Source organism: Manis pentadactyla, chromosome 4 (assembly GCF_030020395.1).
Source record: "Manis pentadactyla isolate mManPen7 chromosome 4, mManPen7.hap1, whole genome shotgun sequence".
NCBI classification, from domain to species: Eukaryota; Metazoa; Chordata; class Mammalia; order Pholidota; family Manidae; genus Manis; species Manis pentadactyla.
The window spans coordinates 48707123-48727471 of NC_080022.1; the positions used below are offsets into that span (position 1 = coordinate 48707123).

The 20349-nt window shown below is 41.9% G+C and overlaps 1 protein-coding gene across 7 annotated transcripts in view; it reads left to right on the forward strand.

Annotated features, from left to right (window-relative positions):
• The window catches only part of FGGY (FGGY carbohydrate kinase domain containing), a 408065-nt gene that overhangs the window by 262071 nt on the left and 125645 nt on the right, over positions 1-20349 (forward strand). For 6 of the 7 annotated variants that reach the window (XM_057500245.1, XM_036911238.2, XM_036911239.2 and 3 more), the window contains exon 9: positions 18283-18390. The exons of the other annotated variant lie outside the window; for it this stretch is intronic. In XM_057500245.1, the coding sequence (XP_057356228.1) occupies positions 18283-18390 (108 nt within the window). The remainder of the gene's footprint in view (positions 1-18282; positions 18391-20349) is intronic. 7 annotated transcript variants of the gene reach the window in all.

The window sequence follows — 20349 nt, forward strand, 5'->3', positions numbered from 1 at the left end:
GCAATAAACATAGGGGTGCATCTGTCTTTCTCAAACTTGATTGCTGCGTTCTTAGGGTAAATTCCTAGGAGTGGAATTACTGGGTCAAATGGTAACTGTGTTTTGAGCATTTTGATGTACCTCCATACTGCTTTCCAGAATGGTTGAACTAACTTACATTCCCACCAGCAGTGTAGGAGGGTTCCCCTTTCTCCACAGCCTCGCCAACATTTGTTGTTGTTTGTCTTTTGGATGGCAGCCATCCTTACTGGTGTGAGGTGATACCTCATTGTAGTTTTAATTTGCATTTCTCTGATAATTAGCGATGTGGAGCATCTTTTCATGTGTCTGTTGGCCATCTGTATTTCTTTTTTGGAGAACTGTCTGTTCAGTTCCTCTGCCCATTTTTTAATTGGGTTATTTGTTTTTTGTTTGTTGAGGCATGTGAGCTCCTTATATATTCTGGATGTCAAGCCTTTATGGGATGTGTCATTTTCAAATATATTCTCCCATACTGTAGGGATCCTTCTTGTTCTATTGATGGTGTCTTTTGCTGTACAGAAGCTTTTCAGCTTAATATAGTCCCACTTGTTCATTTTTGTTGTTGTTTTCCTTGCCCGGGGAGATATGTTCAAGAAGAGGTCACTCATGTTTATGTCTAAGAGGTTTGTGCCTATGTTTTCTTCCAAGAGTTTAATGGTTTCATGGCTTACATTCAGGTCTTTGATCCATTTTGAGTTTACTTTTGTATATGGGGTTAGACAATGGTCCAGTTTCATTCTCCTACCTGTAGCTGTCCAGTTTTGCCAGCACCACCTGTTGAAGAGACTGTCATTTCGCCATTGTATGTCCATGGCTCCTTTATCAAATATTAATTGACCATATATGTCTGGGTTAATGTCTGGATTCTCTAGTCTGTTCCATTGGTCTGTGGCTCTGCTCTTGTGCCAGTACCAAATTGTCTTGATTACTATGGCTTTATAGTAGAGCTTGAAGTTGGGGAGTGAGATCCCCCCTACTTTATTCTTCTTTCTCAGGATTGCTTTGGCTATTCGGGGTCTTTGGTGTTTCCATATGAATTTTTGAATTATTTGTTCCAGTTCATTGAAGAATGTTGCTGATAGTTTCATAGGGATTGCATCAAATCTGTATATTGCTTTGGGCAGGATGGCCATTTTAACGATATTAATTCTTCCTAGCCACGAGCATGGGATGAGTTTCCATCTGTTAGTGTCCCCTTTAATTTCTCTTAAGAGTGACTTGTAGTTTTCAGAGTATAAGTCTTTCACTTCTTTGGTTAGGTTTATTCCTAGGTATTTTATTTTTTTTGATGCAATTGTGAATGGAGTTGTTTTCCTGATTTCTCTTTCTGTTGGTTCATTGTTAGTATATAGGAAAGCCACAGATTTCTGTGTGTTGATTTTGTATCCTGCAACTTTGCTGTATTCCGATATCAGTTCTAGTAGTTTTGGGGTGGAGTCTTTAGGGTTTTTTATGTACAGTATCATGTCATCTGCAAATAGTGATAGTTTAACTTCTTCTTTACCAATCTGGATTCCTTGTATTTCTTTATTTTGTCTGATTGCCATGGCTAGGACCTCCAGTACTATGTTAAATAACAGTGGAGAGAGTGGGCATCCCTGTCTAGTTCCCGATCTCAGCGGAAATGCTTTCAGCTTCTCACTGTTCAATATAATGTTGGCTGTGGGTTTATCATAGATGGCCTTTATTATGTTGTGGTACTTGCCCTCTATTCCCATTTTGCTGAGAGTTTTTAACATGAATGGATGTTGAACTTTGTCAAATGCTTTTTCACCATCTATGGAGATGATCATGTGGTTTTTGTCTTTCTTTTTGTTGATGTGGTGGATGATGTTGATGGACTTTCGAATGTTGTACCATCCTTGCATCCCTGGGATGAATCCCACTTGGTCATGGTGTATGATCCTTTTGATGTATTTTTGAATTCGGTTTGCTAATATTTTGTTGAGTATTTTTGCATCTACGTTCATCAGGGATATTGGTCTGTAGTTTTCTTTTTTGGTGGGGTCTTTGCCTGGTTTTGGTATTAGGGTGATGTTAGCTTCATAGAATGAGTTTGGGAGTATCCCCTCCTCCTCTATTTTTTGGAAAACTTTAAGGAGAATGGGTATTATGTCTTCCCTGTATGTCTGATAAAATTCCGAGTTAAATCCATCTGGCCCGGGGGTTTTGTTCTTTGGTAGTTTTTTGATTACCGCTTCAATTTCGTTGCTGGTGATTGGTCTGTTTAGATTTTCTGTTTCTTCCTGGGTCAGTCTTGGAAGGTTGCATTTTTCTAGGAAGTTGTCCATTTCTCCTAGGTTTCCCAGCTTTTTAGCATATAGGTTTTCATAGTATTCTCCAATAATTCTTTGCATTTCCGTGGGGTCCGTCGTGATTTTTCCTTTCTCGTTTCTGATACTGTTGATTTGTGTTGACTCTCTTTTCTTCTTAATAAGTCTGGCTAGAGGCTTATCTATTTTGTTTATTTTCTCGAAGAATCAGCTCTTGGTTTCATTGATTTTTGCTATTGTTTTATTCTTCTCAATTTTATTTATTTCTTCTCTGATCTTTATTATGTCCCTCCTTCTGCTGACCTTAGGCCTCATCTGTTCTTCTTTTTCCAATTTCGATAATTGTGACATTAGACCATTCATTTGGGATTGCTCTTCCTTTTTTAAATATGCTTGGATTGCTATATACTTTCCTCTTAAGACTGCTTTTGCTGTGTCCCACAGAAGTTGGGGCTTAGTGTTGTTGTTGTCATTTGTTTCCATATATTGCTGGATCTCCATTTTGATTTGGTCATTGATCCATTGATTATTTAGGAGCGTGTTGTTTAGCCTCCATGTGTTTGTGAGCCTCTTTGCTTTCTTTGTACAGTTTATTTCTAGTTTTATGCCTTTGTGGTCTGAAAAGTTGGTTGGTAGGATTTCAATCTTTTGGAATTTTCTGAGGCTCTTTTTGTGGCCTAGTATGTGGTCTATTCTGGAGAATGTTCCATGTGCACTTGAGAAGAATGTGTATCCTGTTGCTTTTGGATGTAGAGTTCTATAGGTGTCTATTAGGTCCATCTGCTCTACTGTGTTGTTCAGTGCTTCCGTGTCCTTACTTATTTTCTGCCCGGTGGATCTATCCTTTGGGGTGAGTGGTGTGTTGAAGTCTCCTAGAATGAATGCATTGCAGTCTATATCCCCCTTTAGTTCTGTTAGTATTTGTTTCACATATGCTGGTGCTCCTGTGTTGGGTGCATATATATTTAGAATGGTTATATCCTCTTGTTTGACTGAGCCCTTTATCATTATGTAGTGTCCTTCTTTATCTCTTGTTACTTTCTTTGTTTTGAAGTCTATTTTGTCTGATATTAGTACTGCAACCCCTGCTTTCTTCTCGCTTTTGTTTGCTTGAAATGTCTTTTTCCATCCCTTGACTTTTAGTCTGTCCATGTCTTTGGGTTTGAGGTGAGTTTCTTGTAAGCACCATATAGATGGGTCTTGCTTTTTTATCCATTCTGTTACTCTGTGTCTTTTGATTGGTGCATTCAACCCATTAACATTTAGGGTGACTATTGAAAGATATGTACTTATTGCCATTGCAGGCTTTAAATTCGTGGTTACCAAAGGTTCAAGGTTAGCCTCTTTAGTATCTTACTGTCTAACTTAGCTCACTTATTGAGCTTTTATATACACTGTCTGGAGATTCTTTTCTTCTCTCCCTTCTTGTTCCTCCTCCTCGATTCTTCATATGTTGGGTGTTTTGTGCTGTGCTCTTTCTAGGAGTGCTCCCATCTAGAGCAGTCCCTGTAAGATGTTCTGTAGAGGTGGTTTGTGGAAAGCAAATTCCCTCAGCTTTTGTTTGTCTGGGAATTGTTTAATCCCACCGTCATATTTGAATGATAGTCGTGCTGGATACAGTATCCTTGGTTCAAGGCCCTTCTGTTTCATTGTATTAAATATATCATGCCATTCTCTTCTGGCCTGTAGGGTTTCTGTTGAGAAATCTGACGTTAGCCTGATGGGTTTCCCTTTATAGGTGACCTTTTTCTCTCTAGCTGCCTTTAACACTCTTTCCTTGTCCTTGATCTTTGCCATTTTAATTATTATGTGTCTTGGTGTTGCCCTTCTTGGATCCTTTCTGTTGGGGGTTCTGTGTATTTCCGTGGTCTGTTCGATTATTTCCTCCCCCAGTGTGGGGAAGTTTTCAGCAATTATTTCTTCTAAGATACTTTCCATCTCTTTTCCTCTCTCTTCTTCTTCTGGGACCCCTATAATACGGATATTGTTCCTTTTGGATTGGTCACACAGTTCTCTTAATATTGTTTCATTCCTGGAGATCCTTTTGTCTCTCTCTATGTCAGCTTCTATGCGTTCCTGTTCTCTGATTTCAATTCCATCAATGGCCTCTTGCATCCTATCCATTCTGCTTATAAACCCTTCCAGAGTTTGTTTCATTTCTGCGATCTCCTTTCTGGCATCTGTGATCTCCTTCCGGACTTCATCCCATTTCTCTTGCGTATTTCTCTGCATCTCTGTCAGCATGTTTATGATTCTTATTTTGAATTCTTTTTCAGGGAGACTGGTTAGGTCTGTCTCCTTCTCTGGTGTTGTCTCTGTGATCTTTGTCTGCCTGTAGCTTTGCCTTTTCATGGTGATAGGAATAGTCTGCAGAACTGGGACGAGTGACGGCTGGAAGGACTTCCTTTCTTGTTGGTTTGTGGCCCTCCTCTCCTGGGAGAACAGCGACCTCTAGTGGCTTGTGCTGTGCAGCTGCGCGCAGACAGGGTTTCTGCTTCCTGCCCGCCTGCTATGGAGTTAATCTCCGCTGTTGCTGTGGGCGTGGCCTAGCTCGGGCAGCTACTCCAAAATGGTGGAGTCGCGTTGGAGCAGGAGCTGCTGGGAGGCTATTTATCTCCGTAAGGGGCCTCCCTGCTCCCTGCAGCCCAGGGGTTAGGGTGCCCAGAGATCCCGGATTCCCTACCTCTGGATTAAGTGACCCGCCCTGCCCCTTTAAGACTTCCAAAAAGCACCCGCCAAAACAAAACAACGCCCACCAAAAAAAAAAAAAAAGAAAAAATAAGTTTTTTAATTAAAAAAAAAAAAAAGTTTTTAATTAAAAAAAAAAAAAGGTGGTCGTTCGTTTTTCTTTATTCTCCGGTGCCAGCCTCAGGCCTCTGCTCACTGGTCTTTCTGCCCTGTTTCCCTAGCATTGGGGTCCCTATCCCTTTAGGACTTCCAAAAAGCGCTCGCCAAAACAAAACGGCAAAAAAGCAAAAAAAAAATGGTCGCGCGCTTTTCTTATGTCCTCTGTCGCCCAGCCTCCAGTGCCCGCTCACTGTTCTTGCTGCCCTGTTTTCCTAGTATCGAGGGCCCTGCACTCTGGCCCGGATGGCTGGGGCTGGGTGTTCGGCAGCCCTGGGCTCCGTCTCCCTCCCGCTCTGCCTGCTGTTCTCCCTCCGGGAGCTGGGGGGAGGGGCGCTCGGCTCCCGCGGGGCCGGGGCTTGTATCTTACCCCCTTCGCGAGGCGCTGGGTTCTCTCAGGTGTGGATGTGGTCTGGATATTGTCCTGTGTCCTCTGGTCTTTATTCTAGGAAGGGTTGTCTTTGTTATATTTTCATAGATATATGTTGTTTTGAGAGGAGATTTCCGCTGCTCTACTCACGCCGCCATCTTCTGCCCCTCCTCATAACCTTTTTTCTTAAAAAAAGTATCTTAGGAAACATATGGACTGTAAAGTCAGATTTGACTCTAAAACTTTGCTCTGTCCTGGGAACTTGAATTAATGTCTCTGTAGAGTTCCCTTTTCAGTCAAAACTGAGTGTGACACAGGCTTGCCTAGCATCTTAGGTGAGGGTTGTCTGTGGAAGTGCTCCACGTGGGGATGACAGGGAAGTTTCACAGTACATGTCCTCCCAGCTGACTGCCGTGGCTCCCTGGCCCACTGGCCGGTGAAGGGTCCAGGAGGGCAGGAACGAGGGCCATGTTCATTGTCTGCCATGGACATGGTGGTGCGTGTCCCCCTCAAGGCCATTCCTGGTCATGTGTTTGGTAGCCCAGGAATACTGGGTTTCACAGCCTCTCTCTAGTGCTCTTCTCCTGATCTCCTCCCATCCAACCATCACTGTTTTGTAATGCTATCCTCAGTCTCTTTTGTCACAAAGAAGATGTTCGGGGTTAACTCCTGCACCTTAATCACCTCAGCCAATGTTTGAGAAACACTTCTCAGTTTATAATACTTCTGCAGTCCCTCAGCAGAGGAGCTACCCAAGTATCTGTGGATGGATTTTAATTGTCCAGCCAATTTAGCTTTCTCATTTTATATAGGCCAAAAATGGAGACAGAGTTCTGAAGATGGGTGTTTTTCAGGTCTACGCTTGTATGGACATATTCCAAATTGCTCTGAGCTAATCTTGAGAAGGAGTGGGTTCTTTGCAGGAGACTTCTTCAAGACAGCGATTGGTGTGTACGCATAGAAATTCAGATTCAAGGGGCCCTGATATAATATAGCCAGGGCCCTCTTTGCCTTTCCACAATATGCTGTTAACAGGGTGAAGCTCCAGTTGAGTTTATTCCCAGGGACAGATCTTGTAAAGAGAAATTAACCCATCTGAGTGATAGTATTGATTATTTATTATTCTCTCTTCTCTAGAGCCTGTACAACCTCTGTACCCTACATTAGAATTAATGTAAATGGTATCAGATCTTACTTTTTAAAATTAAATGCCTATGTGTAATCTACTCCATAAATAAGAAGTTCACCTTGGCCAGTATGAAGGTGATGATTTTAACACAGGCTGTATTTCCCCGGGTCACTGAATGTACCGGGCACTGTACCAAGGCCAATAATAGTCTGTGCCACATTTATCTTTGCACATCTGTAAAAGAGGTCCTCTTTGCCCCATTTTTCAGATGAACAACCCCAGGATCAAGGTCACACAGCATGCCAATACAGAACATTGAGAGTCAAACCAGAAAATCTAAGTCTGTGATCCGATTTATGAGATAATACCTGAGGCCAGCAATGGTATCAAAGCAAAAGGTCTTAACAAGGGAAACTAGGAAACTGATCTGGAGCAGGGCAGGAAGAGAAAATGTCTGACAAGGCACGGAGTCATCGGGTACCCCAGGCTTGTTGCAAGGGAAGAGACCAGTCCTGCTCTGCTGCATCTGCTGATCAGCCTCAGCTGTGAGACTGCCCTCGGCAGCTTTGCAGTGGAACTCTAAAATCTGTACGGGGGAGTCTGCTTTCCCTCTCTTTTGTAATCAAGAGACCATTCGTTGGGTCATATTTAAGAACCACTTAATAATTAGTCTTATGCTCATTCCTGAGGGATGTGACAGATATAGAAGATATGGCTCTGACTCTGAGGGTCCAAGTCACTATGTGACCTTGGAGAAACAGAGCTGAGGGTCCCTCTGATGACTACTGCCAGGAAAGAGCACCCTCCCTCTTCTCATTAGCTGCCTCCCCTTCCCCTGCCCGCCCTGCATCCCTCTCTTGCAGAAGAGACCAATAATTGTTTACCCATGACAGATTGTTTGGGCTGTGAAAAAGATGCAAGATATGATTTTATATCTTTGGAGCCATACAGCTCTCAGAGCTTTCCAAGCTGACAGCCAGTCTGAGCTCACTGGAGCCGGTCAGGCATTTGTATAGAGGAGGCCAAGTGTGGCCTCTTGTCTACAAGGGAGAGAAAGCTTGGGGAAATTTTAGGAAGGCCTCAAAGTTTTCTTGGCTATTCAATCTCTTGCAAAGCAACTTTGGGTGTGTTAAGTATATCTGATGAGGAACATATGGATTAAATTTCTACTGTGATCATGTAAGAGTTTCAGAAGGATGAAGAATGAGGAATTCGGGGTTTAAGAAGTCCAAAATACTTTGCAAATAATTCAGGACATTGCAGGCGACATTTGGCTGCCTCCCTCCATTCCAAATTTGGTGACTATTTGGTTGGGTCACAGACCCACCCAGATTTCTCCCTGCCACTCAAACTGCTAAGCCCCTGGAGATATGTGTGGATGGGTTCCATGTGTTCTTGTTTTGCTCAAACTGAAATAAAGGGATTAGATTTCTAGGAAGGGCAAACTCTTAAACTGGAGGACTCCTAACCTTTCAGTAACCTCCAAATAGAGGAGAGGAAAATCTGGCAAACCTGACCTTTATTAACTATGTGCCACTTACAGGTGATTGGACATGTGTTCTAGTCTATTGTTGCTCTTAGTATCAATGACATCATTATATTAATAATAATTTAGCCATTCCCTGTATTTGTGTGGTCATTTAACTTATAAAGCATATTAAGTACACAAAATATACGCACTTATAGGTATAGGTATATACATTACACACATAACATATGTAATGACAGCCTTCAATATGGAAGTACAGAGAGTTAAGGGAAGATACAGGGGGGTTAAAGTCATGGTTTAGAGAAGGTTTCTCAGAGCAGATAATATTGGGCTGAGTCTTATAAAAGAACATGTAAGAGTTAGCCAGGGGAAGGTGATAGGAAATGCCTTTAAGGCAGGGGAGGGCTTATGAAGACATAGAAATGAGAGAGAAAAAGGCACATGGCAAATTTCTAGGTGGTTATGGGCTTGTTATAGTAAAAATGATGGGGAAATGATAACATATGTGATTAGGCCAGACAGATAGATAAAAGCCAGATCAGAAGGGACTCATATGTCATGGAACTTCTAAATGCATTAAGTTAGGGAAATTAAATAATTAGGTTTGTGTTTTAGAAAGTTCTTTGTGTTGGGGATATGGAAGTTGAACTCTCTAAGCAGGGCTTTTAGGGGTGAAGATTGGTGGACTATATTTGAAGCAGGGAAACCAGCTTAACTGCTGTTGCAGTAATCCAAGCAGAGATGATAAAGGACTCAACTGATGTAGTGGCCATAACGAGAAAGGCCTGTGTTTGAAAAATAGAGTTGATAGTACATGTGACTTACTGTGGGGCAAGGGGAAAGGTGAATATGTTAAGAAGTAAAGAATAGTATCTCAGTGGTTGGGTAAATAGGGTACCATTCACTGATACAGGGATCCCAGAACAAGACCATCCCCTGGGGGCAGGATGGTGAGGTCTGTTTTGACATGTTCGTTAGACATCCAGGTCAAGTGTCCAACATGGAACTGAAGAGCAAGACCAGAGTCTGGGATAGAACTTTAGTATCCACATGGGAGTGGATGGACTGACCTCAGGAAATAGGGTGAGTGACACTAACACAGAGGGGAGAATCCAGAAGAAAAGAGGAGGAAGAGCCCACCAAAGAGACCGCTAAGAAGGAGTAAAGCCTGAACCTGAACTCAGGGCGTTGATCTCCAGATCTTTCCACTGTTTCATAAAGGAGTAGAATTAAACCATCTGTTGTTTCTCATTCCTTAAGGGCACATTATGATCTTTATGTACATTATACCACTTAGGAAATAGCCCAGAGTTCTGTAGCAGGGGAGACTTATCTCCATTTACAGAGGAGGAAACTGAGTCCCAAAAAGATGCAAAGGCACATGGCAAATAAACAACCTATCCGGAATCATCCAGGTTTGAGGTTTCCAAGGTCTATGCTCATATTACTAAATCATATTTACTGCCTTTAAGAAAAGACATGGTTTCTCACTGTTTTCACAGGAAAGGCAAAGGACTCATTACAATTTAATCTTGAGAAGTTCAAAAATAGAGATGAATGCTAAGAGCCCCAATTCATAAACAGAATTCTCTGTGCTCTTTTTTGTACTGTGCAGTGTAAGCTGGGAGTTGACAGGAATGTGTATAAATGGCTTTTTTCTAGTAAGACGATAGCACAGTCCATTTAGAGGGAGAGATGAGCCACCACGGAAATACCCAGTCCCACACATGCCTGCGGCTACCCTCTAAAATTCCCAACCTGGCTGGAGGCACTCGAAACAAAACCTCCTGTTCCCTCCCAGAACCACGGCGCCGGGAGCCTGCCTCCTGCCCCTGCCAGAGGCTTAGTTAGGCCATCCCTGGATGATGGGGTGGGAGTAAGGCAGAAGGGAAGTTGCTGGAGCAGCTCCCTGCTTTCAGCCCAGTCATCTCTCCCAGAAAGAGGTGTGAGCAGGCGCCTGGCAGTTATCGCTACAGGGAAACTCAGCTGACAGTAGCATAGCCTTAGATGAAACTCAGCCAATGGAGCCAGACGTGAACAGAGGAGGACTGTGGAGACAGGCTTCTAATCTCTGCTCTGCCACCTCTGATCCTTGTGATCCTGGGTAGTTTGCCTCTGTCTTCAGCAGTAAAATGGGCTGCACATGTTTGACTCCAGAAACTGTGAGGGAGATTGCAAGGCTGAAGGCAAATGTAGACTTACAAGTCAGGTAACATCCAGAGTTACCCTCAATCCATCTTGCACTTCAACTCCCACTGGATCATAAACTCAGAAGGACAGCATGGCTGTGATGCCCATCATCCTGTATCTTTTCATGTTGAAAATAATCTGTACCCAGTAAGTATTTAGTGAATACTTACTCAGCTAATGTAAGATATTACAGATAGTAGCTACTAAATACAACCCAAGAAGTTGTCAGTCAAGTACTCACTACCTCCAGTAATCTTGACCACAGGTTAGAGAGTTGGCAGAATGAAGTGGGTACTCAGAGACCACCTGGTGCAGTCCCATGAGCCCCAGGCCATGTGAGGGCAGAGTCTGTGTGGAAATAGCATGCCAGAGGGTTCTGGTTGGGCAGCTGGGGAGGAAGGACTCAACATTATGGAATCTTAAAGATACGTACTAAACATCTCTACTCCAGTCTGTTTATTATATAGGGGAAGAGAATAAGGTCTAGAGAGGGGAATGAATTGATAGTTCATAGCTTGGATCCTAAAATTACTCCTATTCACTAGCTATTTGACCTTCTTCAGCTTAGATTTCTCCCTTTATGGAGTAAGTACAATAATAGGACCTAGCTCACTGGGTTATCATGACTATTAAAGTGATAATGTCTATAAAGAGCTGAAAATAGTCTTTGGCACATAATAATCCCATGAGAGCTGTTAGAAATTACTATTTTATTATTATGTCTTATGATTATTCATATTTCTATATTATTACTTATTATTATTGCTTGACTTAGAGGATGGTTTCACTGAGGCTTTTTCCCAGACACAGCTTTTTAAAACTGGAACTTTTGACAAGCAGTAGGGTATGTCGATGCAAAAATATACCCATCCTTCAAATATATAAATATATAACCTGTATTTTGTGTTGACTTTCAAGCTTGTGTTTTTATACCCTTGGACATGTTAGTTAACTCTTTCTGCCTCAGTTTACGTATCTGTACAATAGGCATAATGATGGAATCTTCCCTTAGGGCTTTTCTAAGGGTTAAGTGATTTAATTGCTGTAATGTGCTTAAAACAAGGCCTTTATTAAGTAAGCAATCTGAGCAGCCGCTGCTATATTGCCAGCAGCACCATTATTACTAGGAATTCAATGTCCTGTACAGATAGATACCTGTCATCAGAGGAGGAAAGTGAACTCCCTCCTTTTTGGGTAATAGAGCAGCCTCCATGCCAAGATAGCCATCAGCAAGGAAAGGTCACAAAAATAGTTTTAAGTATTTAGGTTTATAGCAAAGGATTAAAGCACACATAAATATACAAACGTGTGTTATTTTTTTCCTCTCTCAAAAGAAACTGTTACTTGTTTTCTCCAAGAGTACAGGGTTTGGGAGTGATTGGAAGTGACCTGGCAAACATACTTCTGTATCTTTATTTCTTTGCTTTAATCAGGATGTCATTCCAAATGAGTGAACACAAGTAACAACACAAAGCTTTCTCACTGGACAGGGCCAGGCAGAGCCTTCACCTGACATTTACCAGCAGCAGGCCCACAGTCCTGTAAGGGAGTTCTGTTGCAGCTGGTGCAGTAAACGCTGAGATCGTAAGATTGGGACAGGAAGGAATTGGCGGGGGGGTGGGGAGATGATGCATAATCTTGCTAAGCAATTTAAAGGGAAAAAAAACAGTGTTTTGAGGTTGACATCTGCCTTGGTCCAAATCCAATCTTGGCCAGTCACAAACTGTGTGACCATGGACAACTTAGACAACCTTTCTAAGACGCGTGTATCAAATAGGGCTAAGAGTTCTGGAAGGGAAAGGGCCTGAAAAGAGATGATTGGTTTTTTTTTATTAAGGTATTATTGATACATAATCTTATGAAGGTCTCACATGAGCAATATTGTGGTTTCAACATTCACCCATATTATCAAGTCCCCCCACACACATCCCATTGCAGCCACTGTCCATTACCATACCAAAATGCTGTAGAGTCATTACTTGTTTTTGTGCTATACTGCCTTCCCTGGGCCCCACACCCATATTATGTGTGCTAATCATAATGCCCCTTAATCTCCTTCTCCCTCCCTCCCTCCCCACCCTCATTATCCCTTTTCTTTTGGTAACTTCTCGCTAGTCCCTTTTTGGAGTCTGTGAGTCTGCTGCTGTTTTGTTCCTTCAGTTTTGCTTTGTTGTTATACTCCACAGATGAGTGAAATCATCTGGTACTTGTCTTTCTCCACCTGGCTTACTTCAGTGAGCTTAATATACCCTATAGCTCCATCCATGTTGTTGCAAATGGTAGGATTTGTTTTCTTTTATGGCTGAATAATATTCCGTTGTGTATATGTACCACATCCTCTTTGTCCATTCATCTACTGATGGACAAATAGGTTGCTTCCATATCTTCACTATTGTAAATAGTGCTGCGATAAACATAAGAGTGCATATGTCTTTTTGAATCAGGGATCTTGTTTTCTTCAGGTAAATTCCTAGGATTGGAATTCCTGGGTTAAATGGTATTTCTATTTTTAGCTTTTTGAGGAACCTCCATATTGCTTTCCACAATGGTTGAACAAATTTGCATTCCCACCAGAAGTGCAGGAGGGTTCCCCTTTCTCCCCAACCTTGCCAGCATTTGTTGTTCCTGTCTTTTCGATGTTGGCCATCCTAACTGTTGTGAGGTGATATCTTACTGTGGTTTCTATTTGCATTTCCCTGATAATTAGCAATGTGGAGCATCTTTTGATGTGTCTGTAGGCCATCTGAATTTCTTCTTTGGAGAAGTGTGTGTTGAGATCCTATGCCCATTTTTTTAATCGGGTTATTTTCTTTTTGGGTGTTGAGGTGTGTGAGTTCTTTATATATTTTGGATCTTAACCCCTTGCCAGATAAGTCATTTACAAATATATCCCATACCATAGGATGCCTTTTTGTTCTGTCAATGGTGTCCTTTGCTGTACAGAAATTTTTAGTTTGATGTAGTCTGATTTGTTCATTTTTTGCTTTTGTTTCCCTTGCTTGAGGAGATGTGTTCAGAAAAAAAGTTGCTCATGTTTATATTCATGAGAATTTTGCCTGTGTTTTCTTCTATGAGTTCTATGGTTTCATGACTTGCATTCAGATCTTTGATCCATTTTGAGTTTACTTTTGTATATGGAGTTAGACAGTAATCCAGTTTCATTCTCTTACATGTAGCTGTCCAATTTTGCCAACATCAGTTGTTGTAGAGGCTGTCATTTCCCCACTGTATACCCATGGCTCCTTTATTGTATATTAACTGACTGTATATGTGTGGGTTTATATCTGGACTTTCTATTCTGTTCCATTGATCTATGAGTCTGTTCTTGTGCCAGTACCAAATTGTTTTGATTACTGTGACTTTGTAGTAGAGCTTGAAGTTCTGAAGCATAATCCCCCCCACTTTATTCTTCCTTCTCAGGATTGCTTTGGCTATTCAGAGTCTTGCATGGTTCCATATGAATTTTAGAACTGTACTAGTACATTGAAAAATGCTGTTGGTATTTTGATAGGGATTGCATTCACTCTGTAGATTGCTTTAGGCAGAATGGCCATTTTGATAATACTAATTTTTCCTATCCATGAGCATGGGATGTATTTTCATTTATTCATGTGGCCATTAATTTCTCTCATGAGTATCTTGTAGTTTATTAGAGTGATGTTGGCCTCATAGAATGAGTTAGAAATTAGTTTCTCCTCTTCTACTTTTTGGAAAACTTTAAGAAGGATGGGTATTAGGTCTTCTCTAAATGTTCGATAAAATTCAGCAGTGAAATTAATGAAACTAGAAAAGAACAACAAATGAGGTCCAAGGTTAGTAGAAGGAAGGACATAATAAAGATAAGAGCAGAAATAAATAAAATTGAGAAAAACAAAACAATAGAAAGAATCAATGAAATCTGGAGCTGGTCTTGAAAGAATAGGCACAATGCATAAACCCCTAGCCAGACTTATCAAAGAAAAAAGAAGAGTCTACACACATAAACAGAATCAGAAATGAGAAAGGGAAAATCACTATGGACACCAGAGACACAAAGAATTACTAGAGAATACTATGAAAAATTATGTGCTAACAAATTGGATAACCTATAAGAAATGGACAACTTTCTAGAAAAATACAGCTTTCCAAGACTGACCCAAGAAGAAACAGAAAATCTAAACAGACCAGTTACCAACAATTAAATTGAATTGTGCCTCAGCTTCTTTGTTTTCCCATTCTGTAATTTCTATTTCATTTACCATCTCTACCTTATCTAATCTACTTTTAAGTCCTTCCATTTTATGTTTCATTTTAGATACTGTGTTTTCATAGTTTCTGTCTCTTTCTTGAAGTCCTCCCTGAGATCTTGAATATTTTTCTGTAGCTGTGTGATCATGTTTATGATTTTTATTTTGAAATCTTTATTAGGGAGATTGGTGATTTCAGTTTCACTTAGCCCTCTTTCTGGTGTTTATTGTATTCTTGTTTGTACAAAATTGTTTTGCCATTTTATATTTCTGATGATTACTATGGAATAACAACTTTGTGTAGGTGGCACCCTCTAGTGCCCAGAAGCTCTACTGTCTGCAGCTGCCCAGTGTACTTGGAGCAATGGTGGGTGTCACAGGCATCTGGCACCAGCACCTGCCAGGAGGAAAGAGCTCTTTTCTGCTTCCCAGCTACAGTGCCTGCCTCCACTGCCAGGTCTAGTAGGCCGAGACTGCAGGGAGGAGCCTCTGCATTATGCCCCTGTAGTTGCCATAGGCAGGGCCACCCTCTGGCTGGCCTGGCGCAATGGTGGGGGCAGCCCACTTGTGCAGACCCATGCCTGATGGGGGGAAGGAGTGGCGGGCTGCATATTGCAGTGCGGGGCCTTAGGGTTGTGCTGCCAGCCAGGGGGATGGGGCACTTGAAGCTCCTGTAAGTTCCCAACTGCTGAGCTGAGTGCACCTGGACAATTTTGTCTACCTGTTCATTCTCCTGAGCAGCAAGCTCTGTGTAATCCTTGCTCCTTTAGCACCCCTCTCGCTGTTGGGAAGTCTTTCAAAGTGCCCACCTTTCTTCTGTCCCCTAGCAGTCAGTTATGGGTAGCTGTTCTCCACAAGTGGCTCCACAGTCTCTCAACGTATTCCACCCGTCTATGCTTTCCAACCCCACTAATCTGCAGAGCACCATGTAATGTGGGTTCATGCTCCCAGAGCAGATCTCCAGGGCTTGATGTTTAGCAGTCCTGGGCTTCTACTCCCTCCCTGCTCCATTTCTCTTCTTCCCACTTGTGAGCTAGGGTTGGGGGAGGCATTGGGTCCCACTGGAATGCAGCTTTGCTACTTTACCCTTTTCTGTGAGGTCTTCTCTTTTCCCCAGTTGTATGCAGTCTGTTCTGCGGTCTTCAAGTTGTTCTTTAAGGATTAGTTGTATTTGCTGTATTTCATGTTATATGTGGTTTGGGGGAGGAGGTTTCTGCCTCACTTCTGACACTGCCATCTTTTTCCCTTCTCTGAGCTGATTTGATTTTGGTGGGTGTCCATCTACCTGTCCAAACCCTCAGTCCTAAGTGGTTGTGAAGAGGACTGTCTTCTTCACACCAAAGCAGGTCTGGGATACAGGTTAGGGAGCAGTTTCTAAAATTGGCATTTGATAAAATGTTCACAGGCAATGACAAAGTGACAAAAATAAAGACCATTTAGTGGGTGTGCCTTCTGGCTGGAACACTTTACATATTGTATACAAACACACACAAACCCTCTCACCCACCTGAATTATTTCTATGTATGTTGTACATCTTAATTCAATATCACCTCCTCAAAAAAGCCTTCCCTGACCTCTAGACTAGCTTCAATACCTCACTTGTATGCTCTTACAGTACCTTTGGATTTTCTTTTATTTACTTATTTCAGTTTGTAATTACACATTCATCTCATGATTTGCGTAATATCTATCTCAGGGTGAGTACTTAATTGTCCCTGTTTGCCTAGGACAGAAGGCTCTCCAGCACACAGGACTTTCAGTGCTAAAACTACAAGAAATCCTGGCCAAACCCAGATGATTGCTCAGCCTAACCCCCATCCCTCTTGAGAGGGACCTGCTCCTTGAGGACAGGACTGTGCTCCCCTATTTGTCCTCTGAGCCGGGCACAGATTTGGATCACAATAGGAATTCTGAAAACATTTGTTAAACCAATAAGGAGATGCATGATTTGTCAGTATAAGTTGAACTGTCTTTTCTTGCAGAATTCCTTTTTTCTTTGGGATTATTTTTCCTATTTTAGGTGTTAAATGTTCCTTTTCAGTAAATTATCTTCCTTTTACAAAATTTAATGTTGGCAATGTTGTGTAGTTTGCTTGCCTTCCCTCACCTCCTTCCTGTATGGGAGTTGGAAATCATACTAATCTGAGGACTCATTAGTGAGAAGGGAACCAGAATAGATAGAATCAAGAAATTTAAAGAAAGTTTGTCCCTGTGCTGAAATGCTAGACCCTAAGTTTCATGAGGGCAGAAATTATGGATATTCACTTTATTTCTGTATTCCCAGCACCTGGCTTATCACCAAGTACACAGTAAGGGGAAGGGATGAATAAATATTTGTAGAGTAAATGAATGGATGATTCTCTACCCAGCATTGAGATGTGCAGGAATAGACCTTATGTATCTAACTCCCTTTTCCCCTCTACCTTCTAACTACACCTTTCCACAACCATAAATATGACTTCAGCATCCATTCCTGTTGGATGTATGAGAAATGCATTGCCATTCCAGATGAGAGGACACAGGGTCCGTCCTTGCCTGTCCTGGCTTATCTCCTAATATATTTTTCTAATGCCTAAAAGGGCTTCCATGGTCTGCTACCACAAAACAAACACACAAAAAACGTTGTAGCATCCTGAATACTCAGAGCATTTCTCTCTCACCTACATGGCTTTGTTCCAGTTGCTCCTTTGGCTCAGAATGCCTGTTCCACTTCGTCTGGCTGAATCTTACCAGTCTAAGCTTATGTCCCAATCTCATGAAGCTGTTTGTGGAACATTTCACTCCTCACCTCCTGTGCCTCTCCACAACATCCTATGTTTTGTCTTTACCATACAGGGACCACACTGGATACTACTTGTCTGTTTACTCGTAGAGTTTCTGTCTAGATGGGCAACTCTTGCAGACAGAAACTCTGATTAATCTCTGTGTCCCCAGCACCCAATAGGGGAAGATGGATGCTGTTTGGTAGCCAGGAAGTGTATCAGCTATTTGTTACCACAGACGTACTAGGTAGTAAACACAGAATCTTAGCAACACAGAACAAGACACATATTTTGTTTACAAATATGCCAATTGGCTGGGTGGTTCTGGTGATCTGGGCTTGTGAGCTGGTCAACTAGGATGATTTGCTTGTCTTGTGTGGGCTCTCTCTCACGCAGGTGAAACATCGCCTATGACAGCTGGGCTAACTCAGCTCTGTTGCACATCTTTCTGTCCACTGGGCTAGCCTGGGCATGTTTTCATGGCACAGGTAGAAGAGTAGAAGCAATGGTCCTCTTGAGGCTTGAGGTCTAGGCCTAGAAAACTGGCAGTGTCCCTTCCACCTCATTCTGTTGGCCAAAACAAGTCACAAGGCTGACCCAGATTTAAGGGGTGGGAACCTCACCTCTGTGAGAGGAGATAGAAAGTTGTGGTGCAAAGTGGGTGGATAAAGGGAAGGGGTGGAAAATAGGGGCCATTTTTGCAATCAGTCTAACACAGAGAGGGAGCCAGCAGGGAAATGTCTCCTCAGTTACTTTCTAAAATGATCTCTTTTGCTATCCTGACATCTAAGTGAATTTATCAGAAAAATTTCCCAAGATGAAGCCATGTCCTTCCTTAGGAGGGAGTGACTTCCCCACCTTAAAAAGTATTTAATAAAAAGCTGAATTTCATGGTCATACAAACATCATAAGGAAGAGGATAAGGCTGCTTCTACTCTGAGGGTCAATACTTTTACGTACTTTTTCTCTCTTTCTAGATTAGCAAAGACCCAATTTTTGTACCAGGTGTCTGGGGCCCTTATTTCTCAGCCATGGTCCCTGGGTTCTGGCTGAATGAAGGCGGTCAAAGTGTTACTGGAAAACTGGTAAGTTGACATTTTTCTCAGTCTGGTTTTTAATGTTTTTCTACCCTTGACTAGCTCATTTTGTCATACTACCCATATATACAGTAACTGGAAGACTTTGCAGGCTCCTAAATCAGAATTAACTTTCTCTTAGTGTAAGGCCTAACATATGGTACCTATGCAGCCTGCGTTTGCCAAAGGGATGTGTTGGTCCAAGCAATGATGACTAACCCATCTCCTCTCTAACAGACGACATTGCATTTTCCTCATGGTAACCAGAATGATATTCTACTTTGTGAAAAGGACCACGTTATGTTCCAGCTCAAATGCTTCCATCATACTTCATACCTCTTGGGACATAATTCAGATAGTTTTCTGAGCACATCATACCCTTTGTAGTCTGCCCTCCCCAGTCCCACACATGCACTTGTCACTGAGACTCGATTACCTTACTCATGGCATTATGTGTTATCCCACTCCTCCATGCCTTTGTATCTGCTGCTTTCCCTGTCCACTCACCTTGATCATTTTACTTGTTCTTAAAGACACTACTCCACTTCTTGTCACATTCTATTATCTGTATGCTTTCTTGATCTATTTTTTTGCAGAAATCTATGAGCTCCTTAAAGGCAAGGGCCATATCATACTTGTCTTTGTATCCATCTTGGTGCCTGGGTCATAGACTGTGCTTGATAAAAATGCATTGAATTCATGGGGTTGTCTAATAGGGAAGGTTGAAGATCCACCAAAGTGAGATGAGTAATACGTGAGACATACAAGGCACAGAGTCGGCACCAAGCTAGATTAAGAAACACTTTGCAGGGGAAAAGGCATTTATGTTGAGTGTTAAAAAATAAATATCTCTTAAGATCTTTTTGCCTAGGACAAACTTCTAGGCAGGAGAACTGGGTCAGGAACAAAGACATAGGTGTGAAAAACAACAAAGCATATTTGAAGTAGTTGAAAATAGTCCAGAATTTCGCTGTGGCATAAACTGTTCCTAGAAGAATGATGTGCACTAAAAGTTAGAGAGCCAGGCAGGAACCACATCATAAGGAATCCCTGTAAAACATGATGAGGAATTGAACTTTATCTTGTAGACCAGGGGAGCCCAGTGAAAGGTTGGAAGAGTGGATGGGCATATTCAGATCTGAGTTGTAGAAACTCTGACTGGCTGCAGTGAGGAAGGTGGCCTGAGGGTGCATGGCTAGAGGCAGGGAGACTAGTTTAGTAGGTTAGTCCTCAGACTAAAGGGCATGGAGGCTTGAATGTGTGGCAATAATGACTGAGGATTGAAGTCAAGGGATCAGCAGGCCTTAGAGGGATTAGATGTGGAAGGCAAGGCAAAATGAGACCTAGTCTCAATCATCTAACCTCATATTTACTGTGTTACATTGAAATCATCTGTTCATGGTCTGATTTCCCTACCAAGTCTTCTAAATGTTCAGCCAGATTAAAAGTGATCCAAAACTGGATGTGTATGCAGATAACTATTAGTTCCCATTTCTTAACGTACTGCTGTTTTAGACTTGCTCCCTCAAATTCTCTTTCAAGGTCAGTGGAAGCATAGGTGAATGGCTAGATTCTGTGTCCTTGCCCTTGTGCCAGTCTACAGAGACGAATTAAACGAATTAGACCTCCATCAGTTCCTAGTTTTAAGGAGCAAATAACATCAGATTGGTCTTAATAACCAGTGCCAGAAAAATTGAGAAGAAGACATCGCTGTATGGCTAAGGCGCAGGAGGTCTGGAGCTTTACATTCTCCTACTCATAACTGTGTTTACACAGCTTTTAACTGAAATATCCATTCCCTTTCTGTGATACTTTGAAAACTCATTATTGAAATACAGACCTTTCAGTCCCGAGTCATGGCATAATCACCCTTAACAGGCCTAGAATTCATAGATGACACAACCCAGAGGCTTTTTTAACAAGGCTAATGACCCAGTAAACCAACTCTTTGTACAGGATGCATTGTCC